Below are 20,675 nucleotides of genomic sequence, written 5' to 3' on the forward strand. Positions count from 1 at the left end.
AAATGCTATGTGAAAACAAAATATTTTCCCCGGTACATGATATTTAAAAGGTGTTCTAACCATTTTTTATTTAAAATTAGTCAATTAAAAAATGCAAGTTGAGACTGTCCTACTCAGAAGATGAGAGGTTTTCTCCATGAAGGATAGTAAAATTAATACTTACCACCAACAAGTATAGTTGCCCCATCGGGTATGTCTTTTACTGCTTCCACAGCGTCAGTATAGAATTTGGTGTTGCGATGGCTGCTGGTAGAGAAATAGCAGCCACAAATCTGGAACAACATTAAAAGAAATCAGCATGCATGAACAAACCGTTTTGCATTACAGCTTTATCCTGGGGAGTATCCCATGAACTGTGTAGAAGGAGACTGCATCTGCTAAGTTCAGAGTTTGAATAGCAAAGAGTCTTCCAGCGTTTGGAAAGGAAGGAGGATTGAGCTCCAATACCTTTTTGTGAACCAGGGCCCTTCCTGGTCCTTCAAAAGATCACCTCTGGCTGCTCTGCTTCTCCTGGCATTCATGACATATATATTATGCTACTATGTTTATATGTAATATTGATTCCACTTAGGGGTCTCTTTAGATAAGAAATAGCCTAATAAGATGATCTTGTCTACAGATGCCAGTGTATTTTATAAATATGTCCATAGTTAAATATCAGTATTTGTCCATTTCTTCCAATAAATGCAACTCACTTAACCCAGTATACTGATTTCAAAGTGTCTGGCACTAACATTAATTATGGGGCTGCAACTCTAAATAGTACAGGTGGAATATGCTTCTCATTTTACCCATATTGTTTGGCTTAAGTATCTGCACACACACACTTCTATAAAAGGAGATATATAAATATGTGGATATAAATCCTTAGCTTAGGAAGCCTTGCCAAGGTGAAATGAACTAGGTTTTCAGTTGTTAAGTGCTGTTTGTGATTTGTTACGCAGAATCATCGTCCGTTGTTTGCACTATACATAACTATGTGGGTAAGATTATAGGTCAAATGAAATGTGAAAATGTTGAAGCTATACAATGAATAGCATATTTTAAATTGATGAATACATCTTACAAAGTCATCAATATTCCAAATGTTGAAAAAAAGATTTCAGATTATGAACTACAGGCCCCATCCTGCAAGGTCACTACATGCAAAGCTCCAAATCAAGTTTCAAACTTGCAGGAGATAGGCCCTACATCTAGAATTTTAGCCCTAGAAATCTTATCTTGCCCTTTTACTTTTCTAACTAACCCCAAAATCAGACCCAATCTTCCATATCCTATTGTGCGAGGCACACCATTTATTAAAACCAATTTAAAAGCTACCAAAGGGCATGGTGAAAGTAGTTCATTTCCCCTTTAATACATTTTAGCTAGCAATATAAAGAGACTAGTGTTTTCATCTATATTGCTTAGTAAGAAGCCTCTCGCAGCAGAAGAGGCCATTCTGGGGCTGAGGAAATATCCAAGAATTTGTTCACAGGTGTATTAAAAAAGTCATATCTTGTCTTACCGGAAGACAATAGCACAAGTCCTGAACAACTAGCTCGTTATCAGCTAATCATAACACCCTGATGACTCCATAGTTTCCGTTCTTTTCTGATCCAACACAGTGACCTAGCTGGAGGGAGGACACTGCATCTTATAAGACGCTGTTTTGCACTGTGCATATTACAGACCAAAACAGGCACCCACTTAACGCAAGAACGGATCTGATGAAGAAACGGGAAGGCCTGAATGCTGGTTATGAAAAGTAAAGAGGGCAGGATCCTAAAGTAAGAGATTTCCCTCCCCAAGGTCAGCCCCACACGCCGCCCTCTGGCTGGGCTGAAGGACTCTCCAGATTCGCTTCTCAGGCCGGGCAGAGCTGAAACGTGCCATTTTGTAGCCGAATCTGACAGCAGCTACAGCGTAGCCAGGGCGGGGAGGCGGCGGCGGCGCCGCGGAGCCCGTGGCTATGCAGCAAGGCGGAAAGCGGGGAAACAGGCCATCGATTAAGGCAATTCACAAGGTCGCTGCAGGGCACGGTCAATGGGACGCACTCGTGCTGTGGACAGAGGCCAGCACAACCGGGACTCGCTCAGAGCTGGGGGACTTTCTCTTGCCCCTCCCCCCTGCCCCTTACCTTGGCTTGAGCTGCCCGCAGCGCCGGGGCGCTCCCCCTGCGAGCTCCCCGAGCGGCGGGAGGGGAGATGCCGGGGCTCAGCCTGCCAAGGAGTTTATAAGCCGCCATCTTCGGGCTTCGCAGCGCGCGGGGCGGGAGAGTCCAGACGCCGGGGAGCTGCCCTCGGCCGAGCAGAGGAGCGCTGGGGCGGAGGCTGCAGCTGCCCAGCCGGTGCAGGACAGAGCGGAGCGAGAACGCGAGGCGGCGGCTACAGCGGGCGTCGCGATCACATGGGAGCGGGGTGGGGCAGGGGCTCGGCGCTGGCTGCCCTTGACGTCTTGCTTTTAACCCTTGCGGAGGAGGTGTGAGCAGCTGGGGGTGGGCGATGATCGGGGGCGCCCTGGGTGGTGTGTGATGGGGGGGAGGCTCAGCCCAGCTCCCACCAGACTGAGCAGGGCCGGCAAGGCGCGGGGCACCCAGCTTCCCTTCCCGGGCTCTGAGACGCGGTGCAGGAACCCAAGTCCGCTGCCGGGCACTGAAGTCGGGAGCAGGGCCGGGGGGACCACACTGGTCAGCAGTGGAAGCAGCGCTGGGTTAGAGCCGCCCCATGGGCGATGTAATTACATGATGACAACTGAAGCCAAGGGGGCAAAGAACTGGGCATAGGGCATTGAACTGCTCCCCTCCCCCCCCCCCCCCCAATTTCCCCGCTTCCCAGCAGCCCCCCTGATCCTGCTCTCCTATGAAATCTTACTTTACTGAGTGACAGGCTTTAGCCCTAGCACACGGGGGATTATCTGACCTTCAGCACTGGTATAGTCGGTGGCCAGTTTCCTTCCCTGGCCCTACAGAGCCGGCTGTTGTGTCCCCGTGATCTGACAGAATTCCAAACCATAGAAACGCTCGAAGGAGAAAGACCCCAGTTCTGCAAACAGGTCTCTAATAACCTGATACCTGCAAGAAGTCCCACTAAATTCCCTGGAATTACTCATGTGCATAAATGATAGCTAGACCTGGCCCTAAGGGACCTACTGATAATATTCTGGAGTAAGCTGAGGAGTTCTAGAAATGTACACGTGTCCCATGTTGCTAAGGTATTGAAAAAAAATGACAATGACAAATTTCCTAAAATACTGTTGATAACTACAAATTCTCTAAAAATAATCTATGGTGGTGTGGGAGCTACTTTGACATCTGAAGGAGGATGACAGGGGATGCCACTGGAAGTGAATTAGCTGATTGTGTGAGCTGGCTATACTTCAGTCTCACTTCTCTGAATACGTTCAGGCTACACATTGTGCAGTTCCTCATCCCTGCTATTGCCTCTGCAATGGATGAACTCTGCACAGGTTCATTTTTAGTATCCAGTATTCTCAGATTCCATGCCCATCTGTGACAATCTGACAAGCAACCAGCCTTACACCCAGCGCGTATCTTGATGTTGGGTAGATAGTGCTTATGAATATTTTAGCTTTTAGCTCTTCAAAAAAAATTAAGAAAACAAATGGGGAGAGAGAACATCTTCAGGAAGAGAGTCACAAAATGAAACACTGAAAGCAAACCACAAAATGGCAAACATGAAACAAAAGCCATGTTTTCTATAATGAATGTTAAAATAACTACTATTGTAATGTTTCTGTTACAATTGCTGCCCACATTCTAGAGAGGGGATGCAACTTTGAATTATCCCTGAAGAGAGACATCTGTTCTTGTACATTTCTCATCTGAAACTTTGAACAATGTGTCACATTTGCTATGTTTAAACTTATACTTGTTTCCCTTTTCTTCTGGACTGTATTTAGGTATATAATATTTCTACTATGTATACCTGCTTGCATACAAATGTAATTTGAAAAAATCTAAAATACTGTAATACAAAATGTTACGATTTTAAATGGTTAAATTTCAGCACTCTCAGCTCAGCCACTACCCATGTATCACATGGTCACTTCCAGGCATTTTCAGCTGGGTAGGAGAACATCAGTAGCACAGATGATAGCTTGTTTAAGTGATTACATGATACAGTGCTTTTGCTGCTGGCATTTCTATTGCTGGAAGAAGAAAAACACAAAGCATCCCTCCACTATTATATATGTTTTCTACAAATAACATGAGGGAGGTTGGTGCTCATGAAAGTAGAAAATCCCCTTACAGATTTGTCATTAAACCACAGTTCTGAGCAGTGTCACCCTCTTTGTTCCAGTTCCAAACCACTGGCAACCAAAGACTGCTCAGCATGGTTTCTTCAACTATATGTAAATGTAGAAGAGAATAATTCTGACCTACTGAGTCAATTTTTAAAGGAGTATAAAGTGAATGTTATTTATTATTTGTATTACTGGAGCACCTGTGTGAGGTGCTGCACAAACACAGAACAAAAAGACGGTCTTAACCCCAGCAGGCTTACAAGAGTGTACCCATGAAGTCATGTGCGTGCAAACTGGATTATTGTTTAAGTGCAAACAGGCACATGGGGTACACTTGTCAAATGTTCAGACTTATAGGAGGGTCTTGGGAGTGCAAAAGGTATTGTGCGCTTCTTTGAAAAGTTAGCTCCACGCTCAGCATCTCATCTTTTAATCTTAAGAAGTTTACTACATAAATGGCAGCATGGCAAATACGCAGTGTTATTTAGTAGCTGAAGCACAGGACTGCTAAATTCTGTAAAACTGTGTAAAGCTGAATTTGATCAATTCTGCTAAACTGTGGGGCCACAATAGAATGTGAATTGATGGAGACAAGGATGAAAATCCATTCACTAACAATCTGTTTAGAGTATAAGGCCACGTCTACACTACAAAAATAAGTTGACCTAATTTACATAATCATACAGCCGCCATAGTAATTACATCACTTGTGCGTGTCTACGCTTTGCTCCTTGTGTCGGCGGTACATGTCCTCACCAGGAGCACTTGTATCAATTGTACTGTCAGGGTGAGGCATTGTGGGATGGCTTCTAAAAGCCAGTAACAGTCAAGGTAAGCAATGCAGTGTCTCCGTTGACACTGGGTCAACCTAATTACATTGACATTGAGTCTATGCCTCTCATGGAGGTGGAGTTATTAAGTTGGTGTAGCACAGCAGTTATGTTGGTGGGAGCAAAATTTTACTGTAGACACATACATAGTTAGGTTGATGTAAACTGCCTTGAGTTGACCTAACTGTAGCGTAGAGCAGGCCAAAGGCTACTGTCAAGGTTCCTTCCCCACTCTGAACTCTAGGGTACAGATGTGGGGACCTGCATGAAAACCTCCTAAGCTTACTTTTACCAGCTTAGGTTAAAACTTCCCCAAGGTACAAATTAATTTTACCTTTTTGCCCTTGGATTTCCACTGCCACCACCAAACTTTATGTGGGTTCCTGAAAAAAACAGAGTTTGGACACGTCTTTCCCCCCAAAATCCTCCCAATCCTTGCACCCCACTTCCTGGGGAAGGTTTGGTAAAAATCCTCACCAATTTGCATAGGTGACCACAGACCCAAACCCTTGGATCTTAGAACAATGAAAACACATTCAGTTTCCTTACAAGAAGATTTTTAATAGAAGTAAAGGAATCACCTCTGTAAAATCAGGATGGTAGATACCTTACAGGGTAATTAGATTCAAAACATAGAGAATCCCTCTAGGCAAAACATTAAGTTACAAAAAAGACACACACACAGGAATAGTCATTCTATTCAGCACAGCTATTTTCTCAGACATTTAAAGGAATCATAATCTAACACATACCTAGCTAGATTATTTACTAAGTTCTAAGACTCCATTCCTGTTCTGTCCCCGGCAAAAGCCATCACACAGACAGACACAGATCCTTTGTTTTTCTCCCTCCTCCCAGCTTTTGAAAGTATCTTGTCTCCCCATTGGTCATTTTGGTCAGGTGCCAGCGAGGTTACCTTTAGCTTCTTAACCCTTTACAGGTGAAAGGGTTTTTCCTCTGGCCAGGAGGGATTTTAAAGGGGTTTACCCTTCCCTTTATATTTATGACAGCTACAAGTTAGCGGAGAAGCCTGATATCACAGTGTTAACCAGCATTAACATCTTAATCATACACCATGTTGTCATTTTTCAGACAACAGGCAAAAATAAATTCAGGTGGCTTCAAGGAATGCAAAGAATATTAGGACCACATTTTTAAACATACAAGTTCAAATGTCCAGCTAAATGGGTAACTGGCCATCTGCGTGTACAACACTGCAGATATGTACGTACTTATGGTAATTTCACAAACACACATGCCAGATGCATTTTTGTGCACAGTTACAAAAATCTGGATGTCTATAGGATAGAAAAGACTCAAACAACATAATTCATAATTCTTTGGCAATAGCAATAGCAAAATTTAAATTTTGCATAAACCAAATATTTAAAGTAGTCGTTTTCCTTCCCCACTTCTACAGCTAAACTACTCTTGATTTTGATCTCATTCTACACTGCAAACTTCAATACTCATCATGTGACACCCCAGGAGAGTAGTTCCCAGTGCTTTCCATGTCTCTACCTCTAAAGAGGTCAAAATGTATGGAAATGCTGAAGAAGTCTCTGACTAGAATTGTATATTGATTGCATAGTGGCAATCCAAATTCAGTACAATTTCAGTACAAATTGTTCACTGAAGTTTAGAAAAATATTCCATTAAGAAGAGACCCAGACACCAAGTGCCTGATCCAAAGTCACATGTCTTTCCTCTGCCTTCAATGGAAATTGGATCCTGCTAGCTCTTCTTCCAGTGATTGTGCACATACATAGTCCACTGCAGGTGTATGTAGGCCCAATGCACTTGAATTGGAGACTTTTGCCAGCAGCACCACTAGATGGTGCACGGACGCCTGCTCTCCTCTTTCTCCATGGCAAGGGTATATAAAAGGGGTGGTCTGCAGCCTCCTTCTCAGTTTTCTCATTGTGCATAGTGAGATTTGGCGCTCCTGATAGCATTTGCTTTGGTTAGCCAGTATTTCAAAACTCTTTAGTATACACAGTTATCGTATTTAGTGCAGTGTAGTTACTTATGGTTTTAGTAGTTACCCAGAGGATATTATGAAAAAATCCCCAGGCTTTAAGCAGTATGCCACAGGGCACTGCTATGCCTGTCACGGATAGGAACAAGAGCTGCTTGGTTTGTCTTGCTGAGGGCCATGTGTAGGATAACGCTCCATTTGTACCTTTTCCCCCACCAGGACTAAAAAACAGAGGGATGTCCGCCTCAAAGTTCACTTCATGAAAGAAGCGATGCATCCTGCATCAGAACTGAGCCCTACCCATGAAGCAGCAGATTTAGACTGATGAGGAGTGCCTTCCAGCTGCCCCTCATTTGAGGCACACAGCTGGTAAGTGATGTCACCCATTGCCCTCATCATCAGCCTCTTTGAAGCACTCTAAGCTTTCCAATGCTAACAAGTCTATGAGTCTCAGACATCTCCTAAAAAATCTTCTAGTAATCTTCAGATACCAGCTTGAGACATCACAAATCTAAACACTCACCAGCTCTGTCTGAGGCAGCACCATCAACTCTGGCTCCTTCTGCACTTTTGAGATCAGTATCTTCACCGTTAGTGGGTCCCTCTTCTCCTTTCCAGCTAATCCAGTCTATCTCAGCTCCACTGGCACCAATGAACTTACCTGTTGCTCTTGTTGCAGGTGCTCTTGTTGGCAAGGTATCTTCTCTGCCTTTCCCTATCAGACTCTGCTTCGCTGCAGCTGGCTTCATTTAAGGGAACTCCAGTGTTTTCAGCACTATCAGCATGATCAGCACCACTGGCTCCCTCCATAGCATAGGAGCATTTAGAGTCATCGGCATTATTGGTGTACTCAGCACTATCACCAGTTCTCCAACCTGTTAGGCCGGCACCAATCACTTCATCAGTATTCCTCCACCTCTACCTCTGAACCCATTGCTACAACCTCTCTACCTTTATTATCTATGAAGACAGCATTTTTGGGGCATAGATCATACCCTAAGTTTATGTCTAAGATTGTGTCAGTTTTCCATCTGAACCAAACTATTAATCTTCCGGTATTTTTCCTAAAACTACATTCTTCCAAAGCTAAAGAAAAACTTCTTATCTTGGATGTTCATAGAGTTTTGTGTACTATCTGGATCATGCTAGGTCCTTCAGAACTTCTTCCAGGCTTTTTGTAGCACACACTGAGAGAATTAAGGGTCAATCAGTATCAACTCAGCATATCTCACATTCGATTTCTGACTGCATTATGCTCTGCTACCATCTTGCTAAAAGTGTGTCCTCCACTGAGAATAACGTCTTGCTCCACCAGGGCTCAGTCCACTTCATCAGCCTTTCTGGCAATATCCTAATAGCTGACACCTGCAAAGCAGCCAAATGGTCATCTGTACATAGCTTTTCCAGTCATTATGCCATCACTTAAGGCTCCTGTGACGATGCCAACTTTGGCAAGTCAGTGTCACATGATCCAAAGTCCCCCTACTTGTAAGGGAACTGCTGGTAAGTCACTTGTAAAGGAATGTATATATGCACAATCACTGAAGTATCTGTTGTTCCTTGAGATGTGTTGTGCACATATATGTTCCATGGCTCTCTCACCTTCCCTGTTACTTAAGACATTATATACAGAGATCTGAAGGAGAAGAGAGAGAAGCGGTGGATCTGTCTGTTTTATGCCATCACCTGAGAGCACAAGGAGAGCAGGGGTGCATATGCTGCCTAGTAATACTGCTAAAAAGTCTCCGATTTAAGTGCACTGGGCACACATACACCTGCAGTGGAATGTATATGTGCTCAACACATCTCAAAGAATGGTTACGGTACAAGTAAGTAACCATTTTTTATGACTCTATGAAATCTTGTTGAAGTCAGTGTGGCATGAAAAATAATCTCCTTCATCCTATGTCACTGACAAGGTGGAACCTAAACTTATATATGTTAATAGCAGAACATTGATTTACATAAGAGCTAATAATTATGGCTCTTTCACTCATTGTGCAAAAGTATATCAAGCTAAGTTGCTTAAGAATACAGACTTCATTTTTCTTTGTATTGTCTAATACAGTGGAAATTCAGAATAAAAATAAGTCACATTTCACCACCTCATTTGGCAATACTGGACTTCAAATGAACTAACTCTTCTTACCCTTTTTGTTTATTTTCAGATGCTCTGTTTGAACCTTTGAACAAATGCATAAAACATTGTTTAAACTGTAACAGCAAGAAATGAGGCCAATCAACCAGTATAAACATAGGAATAAGCTCACACCCTTGCACAGCATCAGCCAAGCGGATGCCACCAGTATAACTCAGTAATTAAAGTTTACTAGTTTTGATATTATAACCCACCCTATACCATAGATCAAAGATCTGCCCAAGCATTAAAGTTAGCATACAAACTCTCAGTTTAGGAGCAATATTTTTTAAAAGTGAGAAATATCAGTATGGGCTTTTAAAAAGTTTACACATGCGAAAAATGAGAGGAGTGGGCTCAGTTTAGCAGATGTTTTGATTTTACATTCACTTTCCTCAAAACCAGTTAGGTTTTAAGCAATTTGGCATGTTCTGATTAGCCCATTAACTAATCATGATTTCTCAGGGTAGTCCTGTGTAGTGTGGCCTCTATCCTGCAAGTTGATGAGCTCCCTCAGCTCCCACTGAAGTCTGCAGAAGCACCTCACAAGAGTGCTCAGAACTTTTCAGGAGCAAGCCCTTAGTTAATAAAGTTCTAGTTCTCTCTTAGATGCCTATATATACCCCTGTTTTACGCATCTACATCCCAGTTTTGGCTCTACTGCAATCCACAAAACTCCAGCCAAATCCTGTAGATGCCTAAATTTTTCAAAGTAAAAGTTCCCTGGGGACCGATGTTTCAGCTTTGGGCATGTACACTGCTGCCTCTCTCTCTAGGGGTTCAGATGCCTACAATGGTGTCGCATCTGACATGGGGGTTAGGTTCTAAAGTCAGCGCGTAAGGCCACAATTGCGTACAGTCAAAATTACCCTTGAAAGTCCGTTAAATTGCCCAGAAAGTACAGTATACTGTGTTTGGTTTTGTGTATACAACCCTGTACAGTAATATGTATAAATTCATAATGTATACAGTAATGTACAGTATATAATAAAGAGTATATATGCAAAATATAATTTTACAGTACTGTATTTTTAATTACAGGGGGTCGTCAGGGCTTGATGTCGATCCAGGAGACGGAGGTGACGGAGAGCTTGGGTGATGGAGAGCGAGTCGTAGACCAAGTGGTGGGCTCTGGTTCAGCTCGAGAACTTGATTGCATAGGCTCATCTGCTGCTGGTTGTTTTTCCTTGAAAAACATGGTGATCGGCAACTGTCGCTGTTGTCTCTTGAGCTGCTCAAACATTTCTTGATACGGTCTCAAATCGTCTGTAATACGACGTGTGATTTTGAGGCTTCGTTCCATAGAGGGATCGTATTCCGAAATTAAATCATTCTTCATTGGCAGATGCAGCTTCACCAGTAGTCTGCATGTTTGTGAGGTTGAAGCGGTTCCTAAAACTGTTAAGCCAACCTTGGCTGGCTTTCAATTCCTCCTCATCAGAAGGCTGTCCCTCTTCGTCGGGAGGTATGAACAGCGCGTAGAGGCTAAGAGCCTTTTCTCGCAAAGTGTTGCCATCGATAGGCACATGTTTACGGTTCACGTCTTCCAGCCATAAGTTTAATGCCTTTTCAGTCTTCACTAAAGTCTTATCACGCACCTGGCTCGTCACTGTAGCAGTTATTGGAGCACCTGATGCCACGGCTTGACGAATTTCTCTCTCTCGAATCTTGATGGCACAGATGCTAGATTCGTTGCGGCCATATTTACACGCCATGTTGGAGACCGACATACCATCTCTCAATAAGCCCAACACAGCCAGTTTTTCCTCCAGCATTGGAACAGATCGCTGTTTCTTCAGTTGAGCACCAGATGAAGTAGTTGGCTTGTGTTTAAGGGCCATGTTGTACGAAAAATACATATCTTTAAACACTAGAATCACACTCAGCGCGGCGAGATGCTCACACTATGAGAGGCACGTGGGAACTGAGACTGACTGAGGGAACAGCAGATTCACGTCTCCCATCTCACACTCACTCTGGGGCATATGCTCATTGAGTGGAATGGTGGGTGGAATCGCCCACACTATTTACAGGTATCTTGTTATTTTTCTTTTTTTTTTTGCCGAGCGCATATAGTCGAATTCACGTAAGTTAAATGCGCGTATGATGCGACGCACCTGTGTCTCCTGACTAAGCCCCCGAGCGATCCATGAACCAGGGGGAAGACAGACATTCAGCTGCCTAAACTGCATGTGAGGCCTAATCCTGTAAGTGTGCTCAGAAGGCACCTATTGGACTGGGTCCCATTCAAGTACTGGCTGGAGGAGGAGTTGCCCACCTTGTAATTTTTGGCCCAGTGATTAAAGCACTTGCCTGGGACGTGGGACATTAGATTTAATTCCCACCTCTCTGTCAGAGGGGGAGAAAAGATTTGAACAGGCAACTCCCACCTTTCAGGAAAGTTCTCTAGCCCCTCAGCTGTGGGATATTCTGATGTCAGGCTCCCTGAGGCTCTCCCATTAAAACTGTTCTGTTTGGATAAATAGTGAAAGAGTGGTTGGTGCAGGGGTCTGGACCCCAGGTCTCTTCCCACCTCCCAGATGGTGGCTCTAACCACTGGGCTTAGGGCTGCCAGGCATCCGGTTTTCGACCAGAATGCCTGGTTGAAAAGAGCCCCTGGTGTGCTGACCGGGCCATTAAAAGTTCGGTCGGGGGCGCAGCGGGGGCCTGGGGCTAAGGCAGGCTCCCTGCCTGCACTAGCTCCGCGCGGCTCCCAGAAGCAGCCACCAAGTCTTTGTGGCCCCTAGATGCATGGGCAGCCAGGGAGGCTCTGCGCACTGTCCTCTCCCTTAGGGCTGGCTCTGCAGCTCTCATTGGCTGGGAACCATGACCAATGGGAGCTGCAGGGGGGAAGGGGCGCCTGTGGGCAAGAAGGCAGTGTGTGGATCCTCCCCAGCCACTCATGCATCTAGGGGCTGCAGGGACCTGGTGGCTGCTTCCCAGGAGCTGCGGTAAGCGCCACCGGGACCCCGCTCCCAGAACTCTCTCCTGCACCCCAGCCCGGAGTCCCCTCCCACACCCAAACTCCCTCCCAGAGCCCACAGCCCCAATACCCTGCCCCTGCCCCAGCCCCCTCCTTCACTGCAACCCCCTCATCCCCGTCCCTACCCCAGAGCCCACACCCCCAGCCAGAGCCTCATCCCCCCCCTGCACCTCAATCCCCTGCTCCATCTTAGAGACCCCTCCTGCATCCCAAACCCCTTATCCCCAGCCTCACCCTAGAGCCCACCCCCCCAGCCAGAGCCCGCCTCCCCCCCGCACTCTGAACCCCTCGGGTCCATCCCAGAGCCTGCACCCCCAGCTGGAGTCTTCACCCCCCACACACACACCCCTGCCCCAGCCTGGAGCCCCCCCTGCACCTCAAACTCCTCATCCCCGACCACACCCCAGAGCCTGTACTCCCAGCCAGAGCCCTCATCCCACACACACACACCAACCCCCTGCCCCAGCCCACTGAAAGTGAGTGAGGGTGGGGGAGAGCGAGCGACGGAGGGAGCGGGGGATGGAGTGAGTGGAGGTGGGGCCTTGGAGAAGTGGCGGGGAAGGGGTGTTTGATTTTGTGCGATTAGAAAGTTGGCAACCCTAACTGGGCTATTGAGTCATTTCCGCTCTACTCAACCTGACCCCAACTTGCTCTCCCATCAAAAGTTAGCTCACAGCAAATACGTGACCTTTTCACCGCTGTCTACTATTCCTTGCCTCCACATGCCCTACATCTAACATAGGCTTGGGCTGTCACCCCTGCTAGTTCTTAACCTAAGTTAACTTTAGCATCTCTGCATCTTCCACTACTGCCTACTCTTTACCAAGCTGCTACTCTAGCAAGTGATCTCTCTCTTTTTTTTCTCTCCTCGGTTCTGTGACACATAATAGTCCAGTCTCCTAGGGGATATAATACTTTGATCTAATTGTGGCTGTTAGGCTTAATGTGTGGTTGCTGGGGGTGTTGGTGGTGTGATATACAGGAGGTCAGACAAGATGATCTGGTAGTCCTTTCCAGTCTTAAACTCTATGATGAAGGATATCTGGATTAAGTGGTCCCCATGTCAACAAGCTCTTGTCTCAGTTCTGCTGCTGTGTTTTCTCAGTTTCCCTTGTGCAACCTAAGTACCGCACCAGCATTCAACGAATGCATAATCTTTGCACAGCATCATGAAGTACTGAAGAGAGGCATTGGGATCTAGTGAATAATACACATACGAGTCTGTGACACAGGAACTCCAGTTCAACTGCAGCTCGATAATTGCCTGATTTTGTGCCCGGGGCAAGTTACTTAACCTTGCTGTGCATCTGTTTCCCACAGATATAACAGAGATAATACTTAATTCCTCAAGGAGTGTTGTGAGGCTGAATTGGTAATTGTAAAGCTCCCCAAACAGTAAATGCTACTGCTAGCCAGCCACTGTATGAGGTTCTACTAGATAAATCAACAACATACTACAGACCAACCTCAGTAATTCTCTGGAACACGTACCGCATTTTAAACTTGTTCCTATTTTTCTTTTCATAAACTATGACCAGCCACTGTGACATTAGTAGCAAAAAAGTCAAACATTATTCACATTTAACAGCATTTGTGAGTGAATAGTAGCTGAATTGTGAAACTCTGAGACCAAACAGAAGTCACTAGCTCCAGTTAATGAGAGTAAGGTAACTATTTTAGAGCTGCTTTAGGTTAATCATTACACTTTGCAGTTATAGCACATAATCAAACCTTAACTTAAGAGTTTATATTACATGGCATAAAGCTAACTTAGTTACGTTATTAAGGGACATCTGTCAAAGAAATAGTATTGCAAAGTGCCGTCAGTGGTACACGTTCATAAAATTGCCCTCCAGAGTAATTCTGTCACAAATCCATAGAGGGTTAGTTCACAAGCAGGGTACCATTGTCCATATAGCAGCACTGCTTTACCTTACAGGAGGACTCAAATCACATGCCTTCTCTACACTTAACTGCAGTGGGGAAAGGCTCTGGCAGCTCCCAGAAAGGAGCTCTGCCTACTAGAGCCTTTCCCCTACTGATAAAAATAGCAGTGTAGATGTGGGATGCGCTGCTCAAGCATATGGAGAACTGTGTAGGGTATATTCCTTAAGGTTCTGATGTGTTTTTACTCTACTCACCTAAGCAGTGCCCTGCCTTCTACATTGCTATTTGCACCTATGCTAGGTGGGAGTGTAGCACCTGTACTCTACATGCCACTGTAAGTGTAGACATAGCAAAGCCATTTATTTCTAGACAAATGCATAACATTTTATCCTGTCCTGAGATAACTAGAACTTTATCATTCTGAAACCAATTTTCAGGTCCACCTGAATTTGACAAGCAAATTCAGTTCTTGAAGCATGGTTTGGACCAGTGGTGGGCAAACTACTGCCTGGGAGCCGCATCCAGCCCTCCAGACATTTTAATCTGGCCCTCAAGGTCCCACTGGGAAGTGGGGTCTGGGACGCCGTGTGGCTCCTGGAAGTGGCAAGAGCTCCTGAAAGCTCTGCATGCTGCCCCTGCCCCAAGCTCCGTCCCCGCAGCTCCGATTGGCCAGGAACCATGGCCAATGGGAGCTGCAGGGGTGGCGCTTGCGGATGGGGCAGCACGAATAGCTGCCTGGCCACACCTCCACGTAGGAGCCAGAGGGGGGACATGCCGCTGCTTCTGGGAGCTTCTTGAGGTAAGCGCCGCCTGAAGCCTGCAACCCTGACCCCCTCCCAAACCCCAACCCCCTGCCTCAGCCCTGATCCCCTTCCTGCCTCCAAACCTCTCGGTCCCAGCCCAGAGCACCTTCCTGCACCCTCAACCCTCATTCCCAGCCCCACCCCAGAGCCTGCACCCCCAGACGGAGCCCTCACCCCCTCACACACTCCAACCCCCAATTTCGTGAGCATTCATGGCCCGCCATACAATTTCCATAACCAGATGTGGCCCTTGGGTCAAAAAGTTTCCCTACCCCTGGTTTGAATAGTGGTAGGTTCATTGGCTTGTGGGTGCCTGGACTATACATTCATGCACTGCACTTAGCTACAAACACATTTGACAGGTGTATAGTGAGTAACTATTTAACTAAAGGGTATTGTTTTCTTGTGCCACCATATAATCAGTCTTTTGAGAAAATGAATCCACCTGAATCCCTCTGGTTTAGTAAGAAATTTGGTAGAAAACTGGAGAAAATTATTGCACAGCTTCCCTATATCCCCCCACAAAAATTTATATTACAGAGAAGTCAGGAGAGGGTGAAATCTTCCACACTACTGCATGTTGCAGACACAGAGGCACTAGAAATCTACAAATAAATTCCAGTGGGAACATGTAAAGTACTGGAAACTGCTGTACAAAGTAATTAAAATGTTCGAGAATACTGTGAACTACACCAAGATATTTATGGAAGGTAAATTTTCTTTATAAAAAATGAACTGCTGGATGTTAGATTTGTAATGTAATGGTCAGTGTAAGTAATAAAGGTAAGTCTGTGAATCTGAATATTTAACAGATTGGTGATATAACAAGAAATAGATTAGACTTTTAAAGAACAGTGGATATTTGCAGGACTTCTAAAAACTGTGCTTGCTAAATGAAGTGGTTGGCAAGCAGTGTAAGAACTGAAGTTCATCTAATTAAAAATGCATATCAAAAGATGTGAAGCTAAAATACAAGGGTAAAGAAATGGCAGAAACCAGATCTGTTTGAAATAAATGCAGGGTCAATCATAACATGGCACAAATATATCCAGCACATGAGTTGCAGTGTCATGATACAATAAAAACAGCCATTTTGCATAAGTGTGCTCCCTGCAGTACAAATTGCAGAAACACAAAAGCAAAAGACATTCACATGTATATTGCTGCAGGACAAAGCTCTGACGAAGATGCAGAAGCAGAGTATTTTGTTTGAGTCTGTTAATAAATTTACAAGGTTCTACAACAGATTCGTTTGTGGCACAAATAAATTAACAAACTGTGAGTCCCAAAATAGACAATAAAACTGAGGGCAAAGTAATTAGAGCAAGTGTATACAAAATGAATAGTGATCATTTGATGTTAAAATTAAAAAACTAAGTTTGTTTAAAATAGCTCAAACAAGTCCATCTGGCAAAGCCGTCATGGGATGTCGAGATCGGGAATTTTCAACCTTTTTCTTTCTGAGGCCACCCCGACATGCTATAAAAACTCCACAGCCCAGCTGTGCCATAGCAACTGGTTTTCTGCATATAAAAACCAGGGCCGGTGTTAGGGGCTAACACGGAGGGCACTTGCCCGGGGCCCCTCACACCATAGGGGGCACTGAGAAGCTAAGTGTGGTGGCACTTCTGCTTTCTGCCCTGGGCCCTAGCAAGTCTAATGCCAGCCATGCTTGGTGGACCCCCTGAAACCTGCTCGTGGCCCCCCCAGGGGTGCCCTGGACCCCTGGTTGAGAACCACTGGTTTAGATAATGACAGATACCATTCAGAGGAGTTTGAAACTGTGAACAGGAAGTTGCATGTGTGCTAAACTGAAGATCCATCTACAAATGCATATGACAAAAATGGGTGTATGACTTGGCTACTTAACAAGATGCAAAACAAATTATTTAAAGGTGGGATCAAGTGTTTAACAGATTTGGATGCAGTAAGGTTATAATATATGCCCTTGGTCAGTGTGCCACCAAAAATACATACACCAGGTAGAGTCCCATGAACTCTGAGAAATAAGTTAAAAGCTGGCAAAATACAATGTTATTGAGCAAATACAGAAGCCAGCTGCCAGGGTTAGCACTATAGTCGCTACAGTAAAACCAAACAAATGAAGGATTTGTATAGACCCAAAAGATGCAAATAAGGTCATCCAAAAATAGCTTTCTTTTTCATAAAAAGAGTTGAAGTTATTTTGAGACTCCAGAATGCAGGATTATGTTTAGTTCAGAATGCAGGTCAAAGGTTTGGGCAGGTCCAACTCAATGGTAATGTATTGCCTAACCCCTTCTGTCAATAACTGTGAATTGCTGAACGATTGTTACATTGCATGCTACGATAAACTGCTTTCAGGTTTCAGTTAGACAAATTTTACATAATTGCCATTTCTACACATTTGACATTTTAAAAGTATTGACAATTTCAAAAAGTTAAGAAAAAACTGGAAGGTCATATTTGTTTCCCCTTGAAGTTTACTTTTCTTACATATTTAGTTCTTTTTGCATAAAAACTAAAGTTCAGACTATCTGGCTAACTCTATCAGCTTTGCACTGCTACAATGGTGCAAAGGACTACAGCACCACCAGATCTCCCTAGCTGAGCATTCTTCTGGTACAGGAAGTCCCAGGGGGCAAGAAGGGGGCATAGTCACCTTCTATTCCACCCAATCTGCACTCCCTGGCAAAGAAGGTGTACTGAGAACAGAGAGAGTAAAGAAGGTATGTGGCCAAAGGGCACGGATAGGATCCATAACCAGCTGATATATTTTAGAGCAGCATGGCTCTAAACTAGAGTCAATGTACATCCAGCCTGAGAATCAGGGACCTGTGCTGGCTCCCTTGCACAGCTGAGAAATTGGGGCCTGAGTCTCCAGCATGATGTATCCCAACACAAGTCATCAGAAGAGCTACCACTGCAGTTTTCACTGATGTCTGGTGAGGTCCTCTGTCATTATAGATTCACATACACAAAATGTTGATGTTGTAAGTGTGCTTCATTAGACTTTATATTAAACGTTCTGTGACAGTTTGAAAATCTACTGTTTTATACAGTTCAGGCCTCACTGGTTCCACTGAATAACACATTGGAAATAACTGGTTTCGTTCAAGTCCTGCTCCTAAATAGGAGTTGCTCCTTTGCTCTAATATGGATGTTAATTAATGTAGCAAGATAAAACTGAACTATCAGTCTATTTTTAATATCAGAGTCTCACTAGTTTCCCTATTTCCCTGTTTGTGCATGCATTTTGTAAAGCACCTGCTCTTTAATTATAGGACCTTTCATTGTTGGTAGAAATCATGGTAGTGGTCCTCTAATAAACAGTTTGTGACAACAGCATTCACTATTATGATTGTCTTTGGAGTACTGATAAAAGTACAAGTTACAAAATATCAGTTCAGCCAAGTAGATAGGAGCATACAATGCTGCTACAATGAAACTAGAAACCTGTCTTTCCATTTATTATAGCACTTGGACTTGTTTCAAAACAGGCAAAGCAACAACACCAATAAAAGAAAATTAATCTGTATAAAGAGCATTTCAGTAAATGCAAATTTAAATCATTGCAAATTGAGTCAACACAGTGGACCAACTTCATCTCTGGTGTAACTCCCCAGGAGGTCAGTGGAGAAACACTATAGACTAATTTGGCTCAGTAACTCATTTTTCCCCGCACCGCCACCCCAACCAATTGTTTTAAGATGCTGTTGAGTTAAAATAATAGAAGTACCCTACATATAAATAAAGCCTATAAATAAAGACTCTAGCAAGCCAAGAATACAATCCCACACAATTTTTTCCAGTGGAGATGAGGAGCAGCTAGTGCAATCCAGTTTAACCTTTTTCAGTATATGAACCCAGTAAAGCCCAAATTCTTCTTCCAGAATTTCTTAACATACTTAAATTCAGCATTAGATCATATTCTCTGTTTTGGACAAGCTGCTTGCAGAGTAGACCCAGAGGTAAGGAGGGATGGGAGGGAGAGAGGAGTGGCTATGTGCAACCTTTGCAGCTCCCCAGTCCTTGGCTGGCCTCTGAGCTGGTCTAAATTACACCTGTCTGCCTATGGAGACTTTCCAACAGTTATGAAGTCACTGGAGAACTGCAGCAATTTAGCCATGGTGCCAGCCAGTGTGAGTTGCGGGGGCTGGAACCAGTCCCTGGGGATTCTGAGGGAGCAGGCTGAGCTAACCTTCTAGCTACTTGGCACCCCTGAGAACAGCATAAAGCAGCTGAAGCAAAGGAATAAACCAGGGCTGCTCCCTTTTGCATAGCATGAAAATATTTCCATAAATGTGATTTAACTAGGAGCATATCTTACTTTTAATTGCCAAGACTCAGAAGGTAAATTCCTGAGTTGATGTTGAAAATCAAATGATTTTTGAACAATTAGCAAGACACTGAGAATTTTCATCATGATAAAAGTATCTCAGTAGAATTAGGAACATGTCCCTGCTCATTTAATAGAGAAACTATGGTGGTATAACAGAATCTTCCATATAAAAGAAGATAATATTGAATTGGTTTTTGGTATTCTAATTTCCAGTGCCCTCCTTTTTTTAGTTATATTGCACCTATAAACAAAGGCAATAGCCAATTTTTATTAAACAACATGCAGTATATTACATAACATAACCTGAGGAAACTCTACAGTTAGTGCTTTAATAGAGCAAAAGCTAAATTAATGTGCGTGGTAAATTTCACTAGCCTAGGCTGTGTTGATGGAAGTTAACAACCTCTAACAGAGACAGACTGTTCCAACTAATCTTGGAATAAGGATAAGAAGGAATTTATTATTTCTTAACATTTGGAATATTCCCTTAAAGAAACAAATAGCCTAATCAGCTGATTTCTACAGATGCCAGCTGCAACAGTGCCATAGTTGTGTGTAGTTTGGAACCTACTGAGACTGCTCTTAATTCTGATTCAGGAAGTAAGAGAACTAGTTTCATCTGCTGTGAATCTCTTACTCTTGGGTTTTGGTCAAACCCTTCAGAATGCCACAAGAGAGGAAAGCATTGTCCAGATTGTCCATTTGTCCAAATAGCGAAGAGACAGATGATATTTTACAGTGCAAACTGATCATGATCTATGTGAATAGTAAGAGAGACACCAGGAAAGGCTTGAAAGAACCTGTCCAACAACAACACTATTAAAACATATGCTCTTAAAAGGAAAAATACTGCATGCCAGATCATGGCTGGTAGGGCTACAAAAACAGGCTTTTCTAGACTCTGTAATGTAACATTCACATCAAATAGCTAAGTAAGGTACTTCCAAACATGCCTTGGCAGCGAAGAGAGAGAACTGCATTTTAAACTCCAGTTCTTTACAAGGCAATTGTAATGCATTTCATACACTAAGTTCCTTACCAAGCAAACTGGTAGTATTGTGACTGTTTAGGCAAACCTAGTAATCATTTTGCAGGTAGCAATAGTTTATGTCCAGTATTGGACATTAAAATTCATTTAATTGAGAGAGAGAGAGAGCGCCCGCAAGATGCTATGATGATTTCAGGATTTTTCAATTCTACCTGAACAACAGACATCCCACTGATTTCAGAGGGGTTGCACAGCTGAAAATGAGAGTATAGTTTGCCCCACATTGCTTTTATATAGTACCTGGCCATCCTCAAAATCCAGAAAGGTTGACACACTGGTAGTGTTTTCCTTCTGCTCTCTCTCTCTGTATTCAGATTGTATATGCATGCAATCAGCTTACTGCATACCATTTTTATTTTGTGTACGTGTTTAAAAAAGGCAAAAGAAAACATGCAAAACCCAATCAACCCAAACAATCAAACAACACCCACATGTACATCATC

General features: G+C 43.8%; 1 protein-coding gene and 1 long non-coding RNA gene across 2 annotated transcripts in view; one reads left to right on the forward strand and one right to left on the reverse strand.

The window, feature by feature from the left end:
* OXCT1 (3-oxoacid CoA-transferase 1) overlaps positions 1–2,630 on the reverse strand; it is a 125,434-nt gene extending 122,804 nt beyond the window's left edge. Inside the window, exons 1-2 of the mRNA XM_037902729.2 lie at positions 2,120–2,630; positions 164–272 (exon numbers count right to left, since the gene is read on the reverse strand). Of these exons, the coding sequence (XP_037758657.1) occupies positions 164–272; positions 2,120–2,227 (217 nt within the window). The 5' untranslated portion in view covers positions 2,228–2,630. The remainder of the gene's footprint in view (positions 1–163; positions 273–2,119) is intronic.
* Positions 1,473–10,433, forward strand: LOC119566648. The gene is made up of 3 exons (XR_005225935.2): positions 1,473–2,005; positions 7,273–7,422; positions 10,232–10,433. It is a non-coding gene; the product is annotated as an uncharacterized LOC119566648 (long non-coding RNA).
* The last annotated feature ends 10,242 nt before the right edge of the window (positions 10,434–20,675 follow it).

This window comes from Chelonia mydas, chromosome 5 (genome assembly GCF_015237465.2).
Source record: "Chelonia mydas isolate rCheMyd1 chromosome 5, rCheMyd1.pri.v2, whole genome shotgun sequence".
In the NCBI taxonomy this organism is placed as follows: Eukaryota; Metazoa; Chordata; order Testudines; family Cheloniidae; genus Chelonia; species Chelonia mydas.